Below are 24,392 nucleotides of genomic sequence, written 5' to 3' on the forward strand. Positions count from 1 at the left end.
ATGCTGCACACAATAAATGGCAAATATCAGCTCATTTATGGTAAATGTATGGACAATGAAGCTCACACAATGGGCTCGTCTTCAGCCCCTCAGTGGTAAGTGCCTTCACTCAATTACGCGCTTACTGTAAGAGCCGTATCGATCCCTGAAGGATGGCGGACATCAGAGGAAGCAGTTATGTTCATAAATGTCCAACCTGCGCCCTGGCAACATACATCTAGCAACACAATTAACCAGCCCCTGACAGGTGACGTTCATCTTTCTCCGCTCAGAGTAATGGAAGTGTCACTCTGAGATAATGGTGCTGGGGGAAGTAGGACCAGCAATACCACAACTGAAATCCGTCATCCTGCACGCTTGCTGTGAGCCAATTAGCGAGCTGCCGCGTTATCTCTCACCGGGCGATGCTCCCGGGCTGCTGTTGCTTGCATTTTCATTTAATCATTTCGTATTTGCGTGTGGGTCTGACTCAGTTGCCCCAAATCACTCTCGGGATATCTTTCAGTGCTTAACTAATCAAACGAAGAACCAGTATCATTGTCATCTACTCCAGCTCCTTTCTCGGATCTATCCGCTTCCCTAAAACAACAAAACTAATGAAATATCCTAAGGCTCATCTCTTAAGTATACTTAAATAAAATTTTTAAAAATTAACATAAAATAAGAAAAAAAAATTTAAATAAGGATGCTTACTGAAAGAAGCCAAGCTTGAGTAAACTTTCGATTAAAACAAAAGATTCTAGCGGTGTTTGAAATGCACCTTTTTCTTTTTTCTAAGTTCTACAGGGCAAATAAGGTTCCTAAAGTTTGTATTTTAAACTACATTTCATGTTCAAATGTATTTAGCTCTTATTGATACACTTTTTTCTTTGGCTATTTTAAATTTCTTTTATTTTATTGATTGCTCAATTCCATAGAGATGAGATTTTTGATCCATAACACATAATCAAAAATGTGGGAAGAAATTTCAATTGAAGAGGTCAAGTAATTCTGTCTAAAATAAGTATTTATTTCAGAAAGTGTGGCTGCATTGACCATTTTTTTTCAACAATTAATTTAACATCTTTCACTGAGAATTTCTGCTTAAAAGCATGAAGTAGACTCCTGACATTTTCTCCTTGTGGGTCTCTGGGATTCTGGCTGATGCATGAAGACAGACATAATTATCTGAAGACAAGCTCAGGAATCTCAACTGTGGACCACAATAAATGATTATTATTCCTAGACTCGTATTTAGCACAAAGAAAGCAGACAGTGATAGTCAAAGGTGGGGGGGGAATCATACAACCTCATGCTGTATTTTCTTACTGTGATCAAATGAATAGCTCCTTAGTTTTTCACTTGTATGTGTGGACAGGAAATTCAGCTTTTATAAAGTACATTCCCCCCCCCCCTTTTTTTGGCAATTCTCAAATAAAATTCACCAAATTAGAAAATGAAAACTTTGATTCCAAACTGGGGACTAATGACCAAGAAGGATGTGTTATGGGTTTTTTTTTTTTTTTTGGTAAATATGTATCTGAAAATTTTGTACTGAGTCCAAGCCCTTTTTTTCTTCAAATAAACATAAATTGGGAGTGATGGATTCCACTACACCTCCCCCACCTCAATTGCGTGTAGTTTAAAAATAATGATTTCTTTCAGTTTTGAGGGCTTTTATCCATTTCATAGTAATTCTTAGTAGTATATCTGTGATGCATCTATTTGTCTATCAATTGTGGACCTAATCATTCATCTTCCCTCCATTGTAGGCATTGATCCTAAGGAGACTGAGTTGGATGATCTCACACAACTTAACCTTTTCTGTTTGAAATACAATTCTCACTACTACTTTTTCACTTGAGTATATGCATACTTCCAAATTCTTCATCTAAACTTTACTTACCATTAGTCTAAACACTCTTCAGTCATGATAATGTTATTGTTCATTTCCTCTATTAAAATGCAGATTATAGTGCTTTTCTCAGAGGACTGTTATAGGATTAAAAGAGTTAATATATGTGAACAGTTTAAATAAGTGCCTGTTATACAGAAAGTGCTCAAGCTTGCACATATTACTGTTAATGCTATTGTTGTTATTATTATTACTATGATTATTTATATTTTAATCCCTCAGAAAGACTCTTTTCTTCTAAACAAAGCACATATATTAAAATTCATGTGGGTAGTGGTGGTGGTGGGATGAATTGGGAGATTGGGATTGACATATGGGCACTAATATGTATAAAATGGATAACATAAGAACCTGCTGTATAAAAAATAAAATAAAATTCAAAAAAAAAATAGAATAAAATTCATGCATAACATTGAAATCCATAGCAGGAAACATGGTTCTAGTTTAAAAGATATCTATCTCATATATATTTTTAATTTTTAGAGGGCCATCAAGAAACAATATGGCTACATTTGATTTCCTTTATAGTTGGTGTTCTCTCTCCTCTGTGAACTCATACTGACGAAAGCCATGGTCTCCAGTCCTGGCATTATGTTCTTATTTTGGGAGGACAGATCATACATTGTAGAAACAGTTTTACATCCAGAATCATATGTGGAATGAAAGAAATCTGTCACAGAAAACTGGCATTAAAATGTAATCTTTGTTTATTTTTCAAAATAAAGGCCACCTTAGCCACTTGGTTGGTAGATCCCGTTGTACTCGGGACATTAGTTTGATACCCAGATTGATACTGAGGCAAAAAATACAGCCGTAGGTTTCATCAAAGATGCCTTTCAAGGAATGGCAAGACTTGAGGAATGGAATCAGAGAGACCTTTCCACCTTCATTTGCTCTTGTTGCTGAATGATGGCTCATAGCTACAGGATTGCTTGTGGGAAAGCAGCTTGCTGAGCCTGGAAACATCATGCAGACAGAAAGGTGAAGGACCCAGAAACAAGGGGAGAGCATAGATGAGAACTGGAGTCAGCACAATTTAATGGAATACTTCCATTTCAAGAAAAGAGAGGGAAAGAGAGCAAGGAGGAACGTAATATTTAACCTTTGTTATCAATGAGGAAAAACTGCTAGATAATATATCTGTCTCATTTTCTGTGCATGGTATATGCAAATATTAGTTTCAAAATGTATATTTTCTTGGTTTAGGAGAGATTTGTGGCAATTACAAAGAGAAATCAGCCGAAATTCCACTTTAGGCCTAATCTCCTGTACGGGCATATGAGGGGGTGTGTGTGTGTGTGTGTGTGTGTGTGTGTGTAAAACCCTAAAAGTCTAGAAATATATTTATATAGCCTTTTTTGCTTGAATATACCAATTTTTAGGTTTCCTGTACCAGTGTACCATAGGCAGGTAGGCAACTACACTTCTTGGCATTCAACCACCTATAGAATTTCTTATTTGAAAACCCAGGAATCTTAGGCAAGAGAAAAAAAAAATTATTTCAAATGTGCTTATATTTTAGTGTGGAGAGAAAGAAGGTGAGTGAAGAATAGAAATACAGAGGTGAAAAAAACAGAAATAGGGGAAAACAGTTATCCAAAGGGAAGAAAGTAAGAGTAGGAAGAAACGGTAAGGACCAGTTTAAGGCAGAGAAAGAAAGAGAGCTGATTAGAAGTCTTATTGTTCCACTGTTGGAGATTTTGCAGGATTTTGTCAGGAATAATCCTTAGAAACATGACTGACTTTTCTGGCCAACATGAGATTAGATTGCTTACATGGAATAGTATATGCCAAAGAGAACGTGAGACTAGAGCACTCTTTACTTTAGACGGCTGATCACGTATGTCTTTAATTTTTCTCCTGACTCAGCACAGCAATTTTGTAAAAGAATTTCCCCATATTAATTCCTGGGAACACATCTGATACCAGCAGTTTGTGGCAAAAGCACAGCAAATAGAACTGTCAAGCACTTGCAGAGAAAAAACACATGAGAGCTAGAATGTGTTCTCACGAAGGTGGGTCATGGTTTCTCTTCTGCATGACCCCTACCTTCTAACAATATCATGTGATTACCTGTGTGTGTGGTGCCATTAGGTGAGGTTCTCTGACAGGACCGTGGAGCACCACAGTTAGAAAATTTTAGCTACACAATGAAGGCAGGACCATAGAAATACTCTACGTAGGTCACTGTGAACAGGAAATTAAAATCATGATTGCTCTAAAGAGATTCATTTAAATCAAAGCCAGCCAGGAAACTTAAAGGATGAGAAGAAATCCTCTCTTTCTCCCACTCTCATCTCCCTGGGAAAGGAGTCATTAATTGTTCATTACAGGGTATCCCATAATCTCCTCACCAGCCACACGGGAGCTATTCGTCTATCGGTACAATTTTGTCACAGTTTTCTTTTATATAATTTTACTATCACCCTCAAGATTCTTTGTTTCCTGTGTGTGCAGATAGAATTGAATTCTAGGCTTTTTAATGTGACAGGTATTTATTCATTAGATGTGACATATTTGTCACTAAACATAAACTAATCAGGCAAACCACAGCACTTTATCAATCCTGCTGTTGTTTTTTCAATGAATCAAGTCCATTAAGGAATGCCTTATTATCCAGAAAATATCTTATCTGAAAACTTTACCTGCCCACGATAGAGCCAAGAATAAGGAAGTGTCAAAATACACAGTATGCATCTGTGGAAGCACATGTACTTTATTTCTATCAAACTCTACCCACAGAACTAATAGACACCATTTTACTAACTGTATTTGTGTATCTAGCCTATGGGAGGTGGTGACCTGGAAACTAGGAAGGGAGCCAGTGAGTGCACAGTAGTGGGTATGGGGCGTGGTGAGTAGATGGTGAGAGGAAGAAGTGACAGATGGAAACAGCAAGGGGAAAATGACAAAACATAGACCCAATGCATCAGAAAAAGTAGCCAGCTAGGGTCATCTAATATCAGGGCACACAATCTTACAGCTCTTTCAGCCATTGAGCATTTTACTCTATTATATATAGCACTGCATGGTGATTGCTGGGTGTGACGTGACCCTGAGCATCAAAGGAAGGTTACATTCTTTTCAGTATATTTAATTGGAGATGTTAACAAAGTAAACAACACATTTAAAATGATTTCTAAATCAAAAACTCAATGAAATATTTTTGAAGCTTTCATTATCTGGATGACACACGAAGATGGTACCCCTTTTTATTAACGAGGATGTATAAGTAAAGCTTTACTGCAGATTTTATTCTTCCATTTATCCTATCACTCTCTCTACTGAATACCCGTGTTTCATTCACTCGTTTACTCACACGAGTGTGAGAAAAACATTGAAAGTATTGTAGCAAGTCTTGGTTTCTTGATTCACTTTTCCTGCCCCTGAGTTATCCAGTGATAGACACATCCCATTTTGTTTAACTACAGGTCATCACTTAGGGAGCTCATTAAAGTAGGAATTATGTATTCTTCAAGTTTTCTGAAGACTAGTGGGACCATAACCTCTAATTCATACTTTTATTCTTTCCTCATTGGAGCCTTAGTAGAGGGTCCTTGATGAAAAAGGAGTTCTGTGGCCTCTCGCTAGAGAAGGGAAGGGGTATGGAGAAGTGGTGTGATTCAGTGAGTACCCCCACTAAAGAAAGGAAAGAAGACCAGCAGAAGTCTGGGCAGAATAGCCCTCGTGTGGTACAACTTTCTCATGACAACGTCGCATTGTACTGTAATCATCTGTGTAAGCAGCTGTCTTCCTAAATACACAGGGAATGCCCCAAAGGCTTCCATGGCATCTTGTCTATTTTTAAAGCCCTGCTTCCAGGTAGAGTGTTGAATCCAAATGTATTAAATTGAAAGAAACATTCGTTAGGGGTTCATATCTAGGAAGGAGAAATGGGAACAACAGATCTCTCATAACAATTAAAACTTTTGCAGAATGTTTTAACAGTTTGTAACTTCTTCAATTTGTCATTTGAGTCCTCCTTCCTGTCTTGCAGTTGTTATCTGTAGTGAAACTCAACCCCCAAGGACCTCTGTTCTTATTTTGGGTTAAACTGGACATAAAAGCTGGGGCGCTGTGTGTCTTCCTCCAGCCACCCTTTTTGAGAAAGGACTAAGAAGGGATAGCGCAGGTCAAGGGAGATTTAGGACAGAAACTTTGGCTTTTGCAGTTTTTCCTGGTTGGGCCGGGAACTCTTTCCAGTCTACACACCCCCTATAAGGTGCTTACCATCTCTATTTTTAAACTGAAATTCAGTCAGCCTCTATGTTTTCACATTCCGTCCTCCACATGTCCCCAGCAACTCATTTATAAATAATTAAGACTTCTTCAGACTTCTAAACTTCCATAGTAATGGAACACTGGGATCCCTGTTTACCTAATTTATTGTGGAAAAGGCAGCAATAACTGCTGCTGATGCTAGTAACAACAGCAGTTAATGCTCATTACTCACCATGCACTGTGTGCTAAGCACATCACATGCTTAATCATATCTAACCTTTGCAGCAATATATTTTACTATTACCATTCTTTAAGATGAGGAAACAGGCTTACAATGAGAGGTTAAGTAAAGTGCCCAAGTAAGTGATGGAGCTGGAAGCTGAAGTTGAGGTATCTGAGTCCAGAGATTATGTCTTACTCACTAATTATTAGCTAATAATCCTTATTAAATGGCACTATCCTTATTTTTAAAAAGGTTTAAATGATCACTTTTAGTTTTTTAGATGTTACTATCCAGAAACAAACACAAATTATTTTCTCTAACATTTTTCAAGGAACAAAATAAAATTAAAAATATTGGACAGATAGTAGGAAATTAAAGGAAATAACCACCCCACATACTTGCAAAATACGATCCCCTTCTCGAATCCGGCCATCTTTGGCAGCAATGCTGTTTGGATCTACCTGTAAGGGAGAGGACACACAGCTTCAACTGGATATGCAATATCCTCCCAGGAACTTAAAAATATGGTTTTAAAAAATATTTTTAAAAACATATTTCAAGTTTTTCTATTGATTTATAGAGTGCATGCCAAATTTTTCTTCTGTCAACTGATTCTAAAAATGTAAATGAACTATTTTAGAATTAATTACAATAAAATTAAAGAGTACTAGAGCATGTTAAAAAAAAAAAAGAATATTCACAGGAATAAAAATAGCCACCTCCCAACAAGGCAAAATTCACAATGTTTGGCATCCAGTCAAGGATTACTAGACATACAAAGAAGCAAGAAAATATGACCCTTGATGAGGATTGAATCAATAAAAGAAAACTAAACTAGAACTTACACAGCTGTCAGATTAGCAGTCAATGACATTAAAAGAGTTATTATAGGAGATATGGGGATATATGTATATGTATAGCTGATTCACTTTGTTATAAAGCAGAAACGAACATACCATTTGTAAAGCAATTATACTCCAATAAAGATTTTTTTTTAAAAAAAAAAGAGTACTAGAGCACATCTTGATTTGTGGACCACTTTTCTCTCCCTGCCTCTCTTTGTTTCTTCCTTCCTTTTATCCTTTCTCCCCTTTTTATTTTATTTTATTTATTTATTTTTATATCTGTTCACTCATTTCTGTATCCCAACTGTCAGACATGGTCTTCAGCTGACATGATCCTCAGTTGATGTTAATATTAGGACCCAGGAAATTTACTTTCTGCTAGGGTGATTTTTAAATCCTGTCTTAGCTGTCTGAGAAAACCTGATAGCTATACCCTAAGTCCAAACTTATTAAAGGGATTTCTGTGTTATGAGCACATTAAGTTATAAAGAGATTTATAATCTATGTAGCTCAAGAAATGAAAAAAATCCTATCCATGTAGATTATTACTAGACACTACTTTACATATAGGGTGAAGTATATTAACTGTCACTTATTTTAGAATAAATAGATATTTAAAGCTCTATTAATAGTTTATCAACATTTTAATGGACCAAACTTGAGTGATGACTTACTGTTCACTGGGGGTAATTCCATCTATCACATTTCACAGGAAGGCTTCAAACAATTTATTGGAGCTTATTCTAGCAAAGCCTTTTTTTTTTTTTTTCCTTTTTAAAGCAAAGTATTTCAAGTGTAGGGTAAGGTTGATCCATCCTATCCAGATGTTAGATATTACTTTTTAATTAGGTGGTGCCAGTCAATAAATGAGTTTTAAGTGATCAATCAAGAACAAAAGACACTATAATTACATGTAAGAGGTATAGGGAAACATTTTTTCCAAGTAATTTTGTTCTGTTCCTGTGGCTTTTTTATTATCCCTGAAAAGTAAAATTCCAAAGTTGACATGTTTAAATAGTAAACAGAGACTCACTTGAAGGAAATAAGGGATGATTAATCAATTGTATCCTATTTACAAGACATTCACAACTAAAACTTTGTCTTCAGAACAGTAATCAAACTAATATTAAAATTCTGCATTTGTACCTCCGTACATACTACAAAAGATAATGCTGCAGGTGTTTCCTTATACTTCCTCACCATAAGCAGAGGGGTTATCATAGTTGTTTATTTAAAAGAAGTATATAAGTGAAGTATTCTCTGGAGATTTTTCCATAGTGAGAGCCAGTCAGTAGATTCTTTGGTAAACTGATACATTTATAGAGCTGAGTAGTTTTCTAAGTTCATTAATTATATTATCTCTGCCAGAGTCTAAACACCTCTATAAAAGTAATGTGATAAGCATTATCGTACTAAGTTTCTAGGTGAGGAAGCCGAAGCGCAGTAAGTTACGTAATGTTTTCAAAGTCATGGCCAAGAAACTTTGGAACAGCACAGAACAGCAATTAGTGTTTAGTTTGGGCTCATACACATACATATATACGTACATGGTTTCACACACATATATGTGTGTACATACATATATGCAGGAGTTAGATAACATATCTATATATACTTGTATATGCATATATGTGTTTGCATGTATATGTGTAATTATAAATATGTTTGCATGTGTATATGTATATATATCTCACACACACATAATACCTTACTACTTCTCATAAAATGATTCTTTCGGGAGTTTCAAAAAATCACCTATAATAATAAATTTTGCTTCACATTTTTTCAAAGTTATTAACACTGAGGGTATTTCACATTTACGTACCTCACTTTTTTTAATTGAAGTATAGTTGATTTACAATGTTGTGTTAGTTTCTGGTGTACAACAAAGTGATTCAGATATACATGTATGTACATATTCTTTTCCATTGTGGCTTATTACAGGATATTGAATACAGTTCCCTGGGTAAGTACCTCACTTCTTGAAAGTGATTATGGGGCTGAATAAAACAAACCAATGGATGCACTTCTTGGATATGATATTTAAATTTATCAATTCTGTCAGCAGAGTAAAATATCTGATTATTGTGAATATTAGATTTAAAAGTCAATGCTATTGTTAACAGGACAGTTAAAAGACACAGCGGGAACAGAAGGACAAATAAATGTTTGCTGATCAAAAACTTTGCTCGACTTCCTGCGTACTTAAGGGACTTTATTCAGATTTAGACAATGTTACAATTTTTGCACTTCTCCTTACTGGGATTCTGTGGTGAAAGCATCCACATTAAATAGGCTGATAATAATTCCACTACTTGGGCAACATAATTTACTTTCCTAATTGAAAGTGACAACTACTGGCACATTGCCAATTCTTCCCATTCCAGCCTCCCAAGGATTTTCTCATCATGAGTCATTTCACTCCACTGCTCGCTGTCTGCCTCCTCTAACCTCTCCTCCATGGCATTTCTCACCTCGCTGACATAAATGCCGGTGTCTTCTTCATCATCCGTTCGGTAACAGACTGTCAGGCCCAGCTTCTCTTGACTGTTAACACGACACAACTCGACCTCCTGAGAGAAAAACACACACAGAACAACATTTATCTCAGAGAGAAATCAAATCCCGCAGCAGGATGGAGAACTCACTGATATTCTTTAGGCCATCCTGGGAAGTCTTCATAATCATTGCCCAACATCTGAAATTAACCCATGTTACCAGAATCCTCACAATTTACTCTCAACATGTATATCTGTATATTCAGGCCAGTGTTTTAACTTTTCATTGTAAAGTTGGAGATGTGCAGTTTTTTTAATATTAAATCATAAAACTTTACAAAACCACAAATGAAGTTTAAATAAAATATGTATAAATCAAAAATATGGAATCAAGAAAATATTTGAGAATGTTAAAGTAGGTAGCAAAATGTTTATGAAACTACTGTGTTTTTATTTGTATTTTAATAAAACAAAATTAAGTTCAAATAAAAAAAGACTAAACTGTACATCAATACTTCTTTTGAGTTCTATACAACATTATAATAAGCAAGAGTTCTGTGTAGCTCAGGCCAAGGTTTTCTATTACCTTGTAGCAGCTTTCACCCTTGGAAAGAAATAGGTTCATCCAGGCTGTAGGGAGAGACATCAACAGTCATATGGGCAGAGGCAATGATTCAAAAATGTAGCAGTAAATGAACAAGGAAACACATCTACTGCAACACATGGCTAAGGGGCTTAAAATGTCAGTGCTTAGGTAATGTATATTGAATCTATTTCTTGATTTATATTCAGTAAAATAATAGTAAATTTCAGTGTATTTCATTTTTATATAATAAAATAGACTTGTACTACTCTCAGAAGCAGATGACTTTTAGAATAAATTGCATAATTCCAAGCACTGAAACACAAATTGGTGCTCTCATCATGGAGAACGTGTTCCTATTGGATGGAGGTTATAAGGCCCTTTAGTAAAGAATCAGATGAGGAAGAACAGAATAAATTTAAATTGGAAATGAAATCTAGACCATCTTTCTAAAACTCAGGCTTTGTGGGAGTTATTTGTCTGTCTTGCTTAATGCTCTCTCTCTAGTGCCTGGAACAGGGGACTGTTCAGTGTGGGGACTCAGTTAATGTTGGTTGAAGGGTGATGGCTTTTATTTCAAAATATATCCTAGTGTTTATAACTTTTTGTAAAACAATAATTAAATAATATTTCCTCTTTAACTGGAGGTAGATTTTGTGTGTGTGTGCACACACGCGCACGTGTGTATGAATGAAGGGAATAAAGTTTGTTAATAAAGTATCCATTTAACTGTATATGATCTGAAATAGTTACCAGGACTAAATAAAGAGAAACTCACTTAATTTCAAACTAGAGGATATTTTCCTGTACACTATGCTACATTTGAAGAAGTATCTTCCCTTTTAACTTTGTATTTCAGTGAAGGTCTTGTCATTGGAAAATAACCATTTATTTTGGTGACGTACTATAAACCAAAGGTAAATCCTTAACAAGGATACACTGTCATAAGCTCCAGTGACCAATAATTTCACAGCTAATAGCAAATAAAAGAAAATTTAAATCTTCTATCCTGAGACATGTACTGCAAATTGGTGAAGTACATGAAACCATGAAGAATGCTGACTTTACACCTGGTAGACAAAGATACTCTAAATTACACTACAGAGCTTAAAAAGGGCATGGTGTATGTTGAACAAGAAGAAAAAAAGTCTTTTCACCTAGAGGAAGAATAGCAAACAGTGACATGTTTTGGCACCAGAAGCAAAAAGTATACACCAATCAAGGGCATTTTCAAAATTGGCAACAATTAATGCCTCTAGAGGGAAAGAATACTTGACTAAAACTGTAACATTAGGAAGGAATTATAGCAACAAAAGAGCTTCGATTACAGCAATGAAGTATACAGTTAAGGAGTAAAGAAGCTTGTGATTCCTAAGAGGCCTACAAGGAAACCTAAACATCCCATACAAAATTGAAAGTGAGACCTTTAAATTAAAGCAAATGATCTGTATTCGGAGCTGAAATCCATTGACTTTCGATGTCCTTCCAATAGCACTGGAGAAAACACCCCATCCTGTGGGAAGTTGTTTCCAGAGGGAAGCATTCCTTTCGTGAGTGTTTTCTCTACACTCTCCATGCTGTACTATGGTTTGGTGTTTGTTTAGAAGATGCATATCTAAATATTTTGTGGTAAAATGGAACCAATCTATTAAAATAAAAAGGGTAGAACCACCCATACAACACCAATATCACCAAGAATCACGGGGAAACAGAAATCTGAGATCCTGAGGTCAAAATAACTCTTCAATCTTGTCATCTTATTGAACCTAAGCAAAACTGTGAAGCAGGTCTCAAAGTTACCCACAGCATCTTTGTTTTCAACATCACCCCCTCCCCCTTTTAAGATACTGGGCATCCTCCTACTATTTATTTTGCTTCCTGGATTTCCTAAGGCTGCCAACCTAGGAAGCCATTGGGATTTCAGGCTTGCCATCCTAATTATCTCCTAGAAAAACCTGGTATTTGGTGTAGTCTTCCATTCTCTCACAAGTAGCTCTTGAGATATAAAGATAATTGATAAATAAATGTTTCTTAAAGGGATCATCATTAGTAATTATTTAAAATGTGGCCCCATCCAGGGTTTGGTTCACACCAATAAAGATTGAAAATACAATTTTTATTACAAGCCTTAGTTCAAAGGACTGAACTTATGGAAGTAAGTAAGATTCCAAGCTCCAGAGGAGGCGCAAGTGAGATTTCTCGGATCCCACAAACCACCGAGCACCAGCCCCAAGTGCGGACTTGCAATTCTTTCTTTGGTTGAGAATGTTTCAGATACTACAGATTTCATATTGGTACACAAAAGCATACATTTTAGAATCAAAGTTTCTTTAATTCTATGACAAAATAACTTATAAGCAGCTACCTGTTGACAATTTTGTTTGTATGAGGTAAAGGAGGCTTTGTAAAGGCTACTTATCTGAAAAGCATCCTCTAGCCCACGTTTAACTTAGTATTCCCTTCACACAAGTGCACACAAGCCTCTGACTTCTGAAGAAATAACCTTCTGGTAATAGAGAATGTTTTCCCTAACAACTTTCATACCTTTCCCTCTGTCACGAGGAAGCTGTTTGATGAAAAACATAAAAGTGAAATGCTACCTCTGTACATTTTCTCCGTGGAGACAATGCTTGGGTATCTACAAATCAAAGGCAAGCCCGCACGGATGGCACTGCTAACCATCCATAAGTCATTTGTGACTGCAGTGGAAGAATCACTTCATATACCCGATGAAACCACGTTCATTTTGGCTTAATGTGCTTTAAGATGCTATGTTCTGGGACTATGTACAGTCCCTTAGAAAAATCAAATCACAGTATCTAATCCTGTGAGAAACTGATTATTGAGATTGAGAGTGGAGTAGGAGATTAAAGTTAGTAAAGTTTGCTGTGAGATATCCTTCAAATTATAGACAGAATGGGATTTTACATAAATTGGTTGCACTACAGTGCTGTGAATATTTTATATATTTTTTTATGATTGGGTCTAAGGTGGAACAAGGAACTTAAAAAGAAAATAAAACACACTTTTGCTTTTTAGATGGAATTCTCTTGCTGGAAGAAGAACTGAGGCTTGAAGCTGCCTGCAATGGTTTTTTAAGCAAATTGTTTCCACGCTCTAAAGAGCTCTTGAGGCCCATGGCATGAGTGAGAAAATTCAGAGGCAATCAGTCTACGCAAGTCAGAATGAAAACCAGGGCTAAACAAGATGGTCACTGATATCAACTGATAATCCCGAGAGAGGGGTCTATTGTGTCCATATCTTTCTTTTAATTTTATTTGTTGTTTGGTTTTTATTCATCAGACAACATAGCCATTACCACACAAGCTTAGTATTAATCATATATCATTGTCTTAAATTTTGTAATGTTGATTAGTAACTAGTGAAATACCATGCTTAGTTGTTCCAACAAAACCTTTATTAAAAATGAATTAAGTAGGAAATATGAAAACTTTAACCCTCACAGCTAAGAGAAGCCTAGATACTCTACTGTGAAAATATTGCTTCAATTCCCTCTCTTCTGGATAGTGGAAATCAGGTATAAAACTCAGCAAAAAATAAACGACAAAACTCCTGCAATACCCAAATTGCTATGACTACAACATTTCAGGCTTGGACACCCCAACTCCAAACATTCAAAACAAGTTACTGCAACTAATAAATAAATTACATTTTATAGAGACATTAGGGTAAAAGCGAAAGCACGTGGTCCTGTCTTTACACTAACACCCCTAACCTCACCTCCTCACTCAACCACTTTCCCTTTTCAATGATATTGTTGTGAAATACAGGCAGTGTTTAATCCTATCCTATTCTTAGCGACTTTCTCTTTCTGAATCCTTTGAGAAATAAAACTGCCACATTTTTCTAGATCCAGGTTGTCTGCTTCTCACTGTGGACTCTGAATTGCCTTAGGAAGTCTTAAATTACCCATTTGAGGTTTGTGGAAATGTAATCAATTTTACAGCCTAACAAAGAAAAAGATGTTAATTTTGTTTATACTTTTAACTGGGGAAGGGAATGGATTCAGGAGGCCAGTAATTAAGAGTCCATGTCAGGAATAGAAATGGGAAACTTAAAATCAAGGTGAGTGTGACAAGTGGTTTGTATTTTGTATGGTTACTTCTGCTGTGTCAACTAGAGAATCAGGCCAGCGGCATGGGCACCTGCCCCTTAATGGGCTTTCACTCAGTCCTGCTCTGTCTATACCAAAGAGCAAAGGCAGGGCAGGAAACCAGAAAAACGTGCTGTTTGCATCAGACATGTTTTTTTCTTCCTTCCTATTTTGATATTGTATCTTTTGAGAAAGTGCACTTGTTTTTAAGTATTAGGATCATGTGGTTTACCTTTGTAAGAATCCAGAAATTCAGGGTTTTTCACAGTTGACTCTTGAGATTTGAACAAAACATAAAATAATCATTTATTAGCTTACAAGTGGCACTGCTAAACATCCACAATCATCTGTGTCTAGATTTTGTGATTTATATGTTAGTTGTGGGCAGGTCTACATCAATATAATTCAACATGTCATAGCAATGTACAGAAAAGACTACTCACAAAATGTCATTTTCATAGTTGCTTTACTTCTAAAATATCCACTTTAAGCACTCCATGGTCTGATCAGCTTCCATTCCCACTCCACCATTTGTGCTCTCTCACTGGACCCTGAACCTGTTGACCCTTCCACTTTTCACTATCAATAATTCCCTCACACCCTCCCCTCTCTCCTTGCCCGGCTTGGAGCTGCAGTTAGTCACGATACTCATAAAAATCTACGTCCTTGCTGTTCTCTGCCTTCACCGTATCACCCAGCAAAGGTCAATCACTGCCAAGCCCAACTATTCACTTCCTTGTGTTCCCACCTAAGCAGCTGTATGGTCCTGGAGGAAAAGACACAGCCATGCTAACTACACGGACTGCTTTCACTGTAAACACATTCCCACAAACCTCAGACGGGCCATCAACACTGCCTGACAATCGCACATGCTTCCCTAGTCAAGCTGCTCCACTTTCCTCAATTTTCAGACACAACCTGCCCACTCTCAGTTGATGACCTCCCCTCAGAACTCATTGGATGCTAAGACATTCTTATTACCTCAACTTTCTGCTCTCCCAGATGAGTATTTCACACCCCTTTTCTCTGCAACTCTGCTAGGGTGCCTTCTCTCTCTTCACTCGTAGCCAATCATTCTATTCCACACTTGGAGAAAAAAGAAGCCATGAAATGGAAACCACTGTATCTTCCCTCCACTCAGCATATTAATCTAAGTTTATCTGTATCCACCCTGTAGGCAATAATTCTGTTACAGTGGAAGAAAGATCACCAATTCTATCAAAGACCAATTCTTCCACTTGGTAAACCATTCCTTTTTTTTCTTTTCAATTTTTTTTCCTCCTGGAATTATTCCTTCTCTTTCTCCTGCATTATCAATTTCTCTTTCCCTATGAGATCATTCCCATTGCCAGACACACACACACAAAGGAACAATATCATCCTTATGGGACGGGGAGGGAGGAAACCCCACAAAGATGATGGTCAGCTATAGGTTGAGGGCTGCTGGAAGAATCAAATAAAAATGCCTTGGAAAACATAATGGAATTGACTTGGTGCTTACCAAGGCCAAATTTCCGAGCAGAGAACACTGACCGTGCAAAGGCACAGAGATAGGGAACAACATATCATGTTAGAGGAGCCTTAAGTAATTAATGTGTGTGAAGCTAAGGGTTGAAGATTGGAGTGGGTGAGTGGACATGATGAAGAATAAAACTGGAGAAGTGGCAAGATCATAGAAGAATGACTGCACTATACTGAATAATTTGGACTCTGTAAAAAAGTAAAGAAGACTCACGGAAAGGGAAATAGCATAGTCTGATTTACAGTTTGGAAAATGGCTTCAACAGTAGCATGGAGGGTGAGTTGGAGGGGTTAAGAGATGGAGAGACAGTTTGGGAATGTTACCAGTTCATGCAAGAGAAGGTAGGAGCTTGAATGTAAACCGTGTCATATAAGTCCTTAAACAACGTTACTATTATTTCTACTTTATTGATGAAGAAAATGAGGCATAGAGATAAGTAACTTGCCCAGAGTCACACAGCCAAGTCAGAAGCAGAGCTGCGATTCAAGGCGTAACTAAAGGACTCATCTTGAATTCTCAACAGCTCCTTGCTCTGGTTCCAGTTACAGCTCTTTCTCATTTTTCAGTTTTCAGCTTAAGTAATATCCTGGATAGGATCCCTCTCCATCACTCTTTCTGAAGCAGGGTCTCCAAAATTTTCTACAGAAATTTCACCAATGCTTAGTAACTTCTTGACAACTATGATTATTTATTCTTTTTTATTATCAAATTTGTATTTTATTAAGTTGCTTATTTTTATTGTTGGTTTCCTTTACTATTCTTTAAGCAGATATTTTCTGTTATGTTTATTATATCCCACAAGCCTTAGATATGAAAGAAGGAAACTCAGCTCTTGAGGACAGTGCCATGCCGTCTTCTTTACATTCCTAATACCAGCAGAATTTGGGGATTTATGAGAAGCCCCCCAGGCATCTGCTGGATGAGTTAACTACTATAGTGAAGTTGGATTTAGGCTATAATTGCTTTGGCTATGTTTGTACCTCAGTATAATCGTATTAGATTAAGTAGAATAGATTCAGAAAGCTGTTCAAACAATAAATGTGACTGACTCTCTTATAATTTCTGCCAACAAGATAATTAATCACAGTGAACTAGAAAAATCAAGCCAAATTAACTATAAAGTACTCATTCTAAGAATTCTTCTAGCACGTTTAGTTTTTATTCACTTTATTCACCTGACACTTTTGTAGCACCTGCTATGTGCCAAGGCCCTCATTTAGCACAGGAAACTTTTAGGTACCAACCATTGTGATAAATGTTTTGGGAATACTGTCACATTTAGTTTTATAAAAATATGACAGGCTAATATAGTGTATCACAGTTATTTACGGTCTAACCAGCGTTCATTCTCTCTCTTTTCGAAAGCATGACCCTAAATTTCTTGTGCAGAATCACACCTTCTTCTTTCCTTGTCTATATGTCTGTTCAACACTGTTTTCAGCTTTAGGGGCAGTCATGTGACCTAGATATCAGCCAATGATTGTATTTTATTTCCTTAGCTGTAGTGATCATTTCAAGGATGGATATTTGATACGGTTCAAGCCCATAAATATCAGGCCTGAGAGTTTTGTTGAAACTATTGAGAAAAGAACACTTGCCTTCCCTGGTGTACTTGAACCTGCAAGACTATAGGAGCAGCTCAAATCTTCATCTTCCCACAATATATAGAGCCTGGGGGTAAATGCAACAAAGAGGAGATAAAAGCCAAAAGATGGAGAAAGACTAAAATTTAGTGGCATTGTTTGAGCCCCTGCATCAAGTTATACCTGAAATCATAAACTTCTGGAATTTTCAATTCAGAAAGTCAATACATCTTCCTTTTCTCCGTAAGTATTTGTTTTGAGTCTTCTGTTTTTTGGATCAGAGTCCCAATTGATTTTGGTAGATAGTATAAATTTCATTTTATAGATAAAACAATTCAGGCCCAGCATTAAGTAATTCACCTAAGGTTACTTAGCAACTATTTGTCTGAGTCAGAAATTGAATATAGTCTTTTGTTTTTTCTTGCTTTTACTCCAAAGCTTGTTTTTTCACTCAATACACTCTTCTAGTCCAACGATGATTTAAGACCTCATTATTAGACTGAGGCTTAAACACTTAAAGAACTCAGAAAAGTGCAATGGGCTACATGGTAGAAAATAGATGAGTCAAGGGATGAACCAAAAGAGGGAAAGTTCCAGAGAGAAGCTACTTTCACGCAGTGGGTAAGAAGTTCATTGCAGCTATAGCAAAGGGTTGCTGAGGGGAGTATTAAGAGATGATGCTAGAGAGGTGAGTTAGGACCAAAGTCTAAAAGATCTCATAACCAAAGTCCTGGGCAGAAAAGGGAGAGACAGATCAATATGCAAAATTTGGGGCATTCCAGCTTCTATAAACTACAAAGAGTTATGAAACTAGGACTACTGAGAGAAAGCAAGGACTTGATTTTCTGATATTCAACTGAGGCAGAAGCATAAATTTCTTCTATTTTATTTTTAATATTGATTAAATTTTAAGAAAATTAATATAATCATAAGTTACTTCATAGGATTACTTGGAAGGAAATTTTAGACACAATTTAACTTGTCCTCCAACTTTTATCAATAGAAATGACTTTCCCACATTTACCTGGTAATTTAGTGGCAGAGCTAAGATAGAAGCCAAGTCTCCTGACTTTCATTCAATCGCTCTTTTTTACTGTTATCTCATTGATTCTCATATTATTCTTTACGTAATTCTCACCTGGGATGGTCCTTTGGGGTGTGCAGGGAGGAGAGTGTGATGGGAATGGGAAAATCACTGCAGGAAATGAGAGCAGCTGATGGAAGTGGGTTACCTAGGTGAAATGTGTGGAAGCAGGAACAAGGTTGACAAGTGACGTTAGCTGTAAGGTAAACTGAATCAGGGTGATGACACAGGACTCAAGGAGAAAAGGGCTTGAGTTGACATCTTTTTTAAACTATTCTTTCAACCCTTTGTGTCTATAGTAGACTGAAAAAGAAGAAATAGCACACTAAATTTTATATAAAAGTATTGTCCATTCTCTGAGAGGCTCAAACACCTATTGTCATTCTCATAGTACTGCATTTCACCTGGTCCTGCTGTCTTTATTGTATCTCTACTCCTGCCATTTGTAAGCTCTCTTCTCTTTGAATTAAGGAAACTAGCTTTTTCAAAAGAAAGTGTTAACAGCATTTCTTTGATATTGGTCATGTGCATTCTGAAGAGTAAATAGTCGAAAATGACAGGGTGACCCTTTGTGCCCTGGTAGTCCTTGATTCAGTGATTGTAATTCTTGGTTCCATTCACTGTCATGCTTTTGAGCTTGGCCATGTTTTCCATAAAGGAGATCAGCTAAAGAGATACCATTTACTATTTGGGGTGCTGTTTTAAAGTAAAAACAAAATCATTTTGAAAAGCAGACATTTACTTGAGAAAGAAAAATACCTTTTACTTAAATATAAGACAACCTATAGTTACTCTGGGTGGCAGAGTGAGCATAGTAGAGGAATAAAAGTAAGATCTACACATTCGCAAGATGATCCTCAGGAGCACCTACAAGGGGATTGAGTAAACTAGGACTGAAATAGGTTATAAATATTAACACTGGGTGACAGAGTTATCCCTGCTTTATCTAAGAGAAAACAATGTCATTTGGAAGCTAACCTTTTGGAATATTGGAAGCCCTGTTAAATATTTGGCACAGAAGTTGATATACTGCCTATCCCTTGACAGGTAGGATATATAGATAAGGACAAAGCGGCAAAGAAGGCAGAATGAAGAGCTACAGGGCTGTGGTCTAAGATAAACCCAAGAAGGAATATATTTATGTTTGGTGGCTAGGATTAAAAGACTGCTCCAAAGGGCCCAGAGTTTAGTAGAGATGGTAGATTTACTGTGAACCAAAGTTAAAGGAAGGAAAGAATCTGGGGCATGATAGCAAAAACTACATTTTTGAACTTGAATGGAGATAGTAATCTAAAGTTATCAGATAATATTCCATTTATCATGCTCCATGTTGGGTCAATACGTTGATATGCAATGGAAATTGTTTTTTTGCACTAAAAATAGTGCAAACCCACTGTGTTTTTCATAGGTAGGAAAATTAGGTGTAAAACTTACACAGAAACTACAAAGATTTTACATTGTAAAACATTACGTAGAATAAACTTGTGTTCCTGGAAGTGGATCAGAGGAAGAAGTCTTTTATGTTATTATATTTTTATACCTAATATTTAAGACCTTGTTGAAAATACGATCAAATAATGAATTAAATTTTCTTCTAACTACAAAAATCCAAAATATCGTCTGCCTTACCATGATCATTCAAAAATATGGTATTTTATTCAAGCATCTCATGGTCAGTAAGTAACTTGTTCCACAAGATTCGTTATGAAAAGATGTTTGGTGTCCCACATCTCCAGATTAGTACCACAGTGTATAATAATAAATTTCTTTGTAAATACATAGTGATTAATTGTAGGTAACAGGCTGATCCTGAATTCATGCATTATTTCATATTTTGTAGGTTCTATGTTTTGCCACTGGTCATTATCCAAAGTGTTCAAAGAACTCATCTGATAGCACAGATTCTAGATTTTTCCTTTTCTATCCCTTCTTTACGGAGTCAGCTCTCCTAGTTATTTTTTAAGGCTGGTCTGTTTTGATACATGAAATGCACTGCATCTTTATTGTACTGGCAATAAAATTCTAATAACATGCATTAAAACCAATTAGTAGACCTGAATATCTCCGGATCTAATGAATGAGAAAAGGAGGGCCTACATTTATCTATTTCAGATATTATACATTGAATTCTAGACTGGGAGACGCCCGTGTCTCTGTTGACACAACAGAAATTTGTTAATCCTTTTCAGAACTTCTCTTTATTTGAAAAGCATTTAGGAAGTTTTCCAGCATATGTTATTAAGGAAACATAAAAGGAAGATTAACAAAGCAGAAGAAGAGGGGAAATAAATAAACCTGTTGACAAAATGAACTTTATTTCCATCAACTGGTTATTGGAGCAGGAAATACAGGCTTTTCTAATGAGGCACTGGGCTATGATGGCGAGTTTTCTTCTAAGCCATTTTATGGTGGGGGCTAGGGAGCTTTTCCTGTGGTCATCATAACAGGAAAAGGTACAAGACTTTTAAACCTGTCAAGATCCCATAAAAGTTATAATAATTATCCCCAAATTATTTTTTCCCTGTTCTTTTTCTTGTTTGGTAAAGTAGCACTTTCATATAATCAAATGTGTTCACATTACCGCCATAGATATTTCTGATCTAACCAAGGAAAACAAATCCTAAAAACATTTCTCTTACAAAAGACAACAAGAGGTTAAAAGTGTGGAAGTTAAAGTTTTGCATTTTATTCAACATTTTTACATTTTCTCCAAAAGCTCAAGATAGTTGGTGAGTTATTTATTTTTCTTAAATCAATAAGCAATGCAAATAAAGCAATGGACAAAGGATTAATCTCCAAAATATACAAGCAGCTCATGCAGCTCAATAACAAAAAAACAAACAACCCAATCCAAAAATGGGCAGAAGACCTAAATAGACATTTCTCCAAAGAAGATATACAGATTGTCAACAAACACATGAAAGGACACTCAACATCACTAATTATTAGAGAAACACAAATCAAAACTACAATGAGGTATCACCTCACACTGGTCAGAATGGCCACCATCAAAAAATCTACAAACAATAAATGCTGGAGAGGGTGTGGAGCAAAGGGAACCCTCTTGTACTGTTGGTGGGAATGTAAATTGATACAGCCACTATGGAGAACAGTATGGAGGTTCCTTAAAAAACTAAAAATAGGGGGCTTCCCTGGTGGTGCAGTGGTTGAGAATCTGCCTACCAATGCAGGGGGCACGGGTTCGAACCCTGGTCTGGGAAGATCCCACATGCCGTGGAGCAACTAGGTCCATGAGCCACAATTACTGAGCCTGCGCGTCTGGAGTCTGTGCTCTGCAACAAGAGAGGCTGCGATAGTGAGAGGCCCGCGCACCGCGATGAAGAGTAGCCCCCACTTGCTGCAACTAGAGAAAGCCCTCGCACAGAAACTAAGACCCAACACAGCCATAAATAAATAAATTAAATTAAAAAAAAAAACAACTAAAAATAGAACTACCATATGACCCAGCAATCCCTCTACTGGACATCTACCCTGAGAAAACCATAATTCAAAAAGAGTCATGTACTACAATGTTCATTGCAGCTCTATTTACAATAGCCAGGACATGGACACAACCTAAGTGTCCATTGATGGATGAATGGATAAAGAAGATGTGACACATATACACAATGGAATGTTACTAAGCCATAAAAAGAAACGAAATTGAACTATTTCTTGTGAGGTGGATGGGCCTAGAGTCTGTTATATAGAGTGAACTAAGTCAGAAAGAGAAAAACAAATACCCCATGCTAACACATATATATGGAATCCAAAAAAAAAAAAAAGGTTCTAATGAACCTAGGGGCAGGACAGGAATAAAGACGCAGACATAAAGCATGGACTTGAGGACACAGGGAGGGGGAAATGTAAGCTGGGACGAAGTGAGAGAGTGGCATGGACATATATACACTACCAAATGTAAAATAGATAGCTAGTGGGAAGCAGCTGCATAGCACAGGGAGATCAGCTCGGTGCTTTGTGTCCATCTAGAGGGGTGAGATAGGGAGTGTGGGAGGGAGGTGCAAGAGGGAGGGGATATGGGGATATATGTGTAGGTATAGCTGATTCACTTTGTTATACAGCAGAAACTAACACAACATTGTAAAGCAATTATACTGAAATAAAGATGTTAAAAAAATGCAATAAATATAATATTTCACTTTCACATTTTTAACTAAAAATAATTGTAGTTTATTCAAAAAAGAAGCAATGTATGCATTTGAAATACAACCATTCTTAGAAGGGAGAAAGTTCATTTGGGAGAGGTATGTGCATTTTAAACATTGGGGAAGCTTTCTCAAAATGTACATAACATTATTTGCAGGTATAATTTCATGTATACATATTTTCTAAGTTTGGTCATAGCTCCTTGTCTGTGCTTATATGATTCATAATTAACAATGACCTGTAATATTTATCACATATTATCCTATGATATATTTTTTAAAAATGGAAAATAAGTAATGGTATGGATTTTTCAGAGCTTGTAAAGTTTCATAAGAATGCACATATTCTCACATATATGTATCAATTTTTATTCTAGATGATATAATTTCCCCAGTGACTAGTGCATAGGTGTATAATTATATGTTTGTATAACCATGATGCCATTTTGTGGCATTTAAAGTAGTAGTAATTTATTATATTGGATAGACAATTAAATAAATAATGATCAGATTAAATTATTTATTTATTTTAAATATTTATTTATTTAAATTATTTTATGGTTATTTGCCCAACTGCTTTATGATCTGCTTTTTCCTTGGGCCTTTGAAGAGTAGACATGTTTCTCTATTTGTTGTTAATGATATCAGTCTGAATATTTTGACCACTTGAAAAGTAATTTCCATCATTGCATTATGTATTCTACAGCCTGATTTGATAACTACAAACAAAAACATGGATCATCAAAATTAATCTGAAGTATATGAGCATCTGTTCATTACCGCATAATTTATAATAGCAAAGTATCATAAATGTCCTCAATGTCCACAGTATGTGACTTCTTAAATAAATAAGGGAATATCTGAACGATGGAATATTAAGACTCTGGAGAACTTTCATAACACGGGAAATGATCATTATAAATACTAAAGCAGGACACAAATTTATATAACATAACCATCTCCCTTTTGTGTGTTTTTTTAGTCTTATATTCAAATAAAAATTCCTGGAAGAAAATATGAGTAGTTAGCTCTAGTTGCTGTTGTTATGATCATGATTCCTTTCTTTTTAATATATCCTTGTATTTCCGAGCATATATTCTGTGAGTATATACTTACCTAGAATCAGAAAAATAAGCATTATTTTAAAACAACAAATATTAATCATTGAAAACAAATGGATGCTCTGTACATCATGGTAGCCGGCAGATCTCTATTCCTTCCTTTCTACACAATCATCTTATTTACTAGAAAATACTAATTAAAAAGCAAGGAAAAAAAAGTAATTTGATCAATTCAGTGAGGTGAGAAGAAACTAAACATAAACATCAAAGAAACACTGTGTGAGGGTTAGAAGCTCAATGGCAGTACTATGGGCATTATCTTCATCTAAAGGAGACACAGACACTAAAACCTTGGTTGTTTTTTTTTTTTTTTTTGCGTTACATGGGCCTCTCACTGTTGTGGCCTTTCCCGCTGCGGAGCACAGGATCCGGACGCGCAGTCTCAGCGGCCATGGCTCACAGGCCCAGCCGCTCTGCGGCATGTGGGATCTTCCCGGACTGGGGCACGCACCCGTGTCCCCTGCATCAGCAGGCAGACTCTTAACCACTGCGCCACCAGGGAAGCCCCTTGGTTGTTTTTTAATGCCCCAAATTTAGC

The 24,392-nt window shown here is 36.4% G+C and overlaps 1 protein-coding gene across 3 annotated transcripts in view; it reads right to left on the minus strand.

The window, feature by feature from the left end:
• Window positions 1-24,392, minus strand: part of PDZRN4 (PDZ domain containing ring finger 4) — a 369,700-nt gene that overhangs the window by 10,048 nt on the left and 335,260 nt on the right. For all 3 annotated transcript variants that reach the window (XM_079936381.1, XM_079936380.1, XM_079936382.1), the window contains 2 exons: window positions 9,658-9,756; window positions 6,737-6,799 (listed from right to left, as the gene is read on the minus strand). In XM_079936381.1, the coding sequence (XP_079792507.1) occupies window positions 6,737-6,799; window positions 9,658-9,756 (162 nt within the window). The remainder of the gene's footprint in view (window positions 1-6,736; window positions 6,800-9,657; window positions 9,757-24,392) is intronic.

This window comes from Stenella coeruleoalba (assembly GCF_951394435.1).
Source record: "Stenella coeruleoalba genome assembly, chromosome: 11".
Taxonomy (NCBI): Eukaryota; Metazoa; Chordata; class Mammalia; order Artiodactyla; family Delphinidae; genus Stenella; species Stenella coeruleoalba.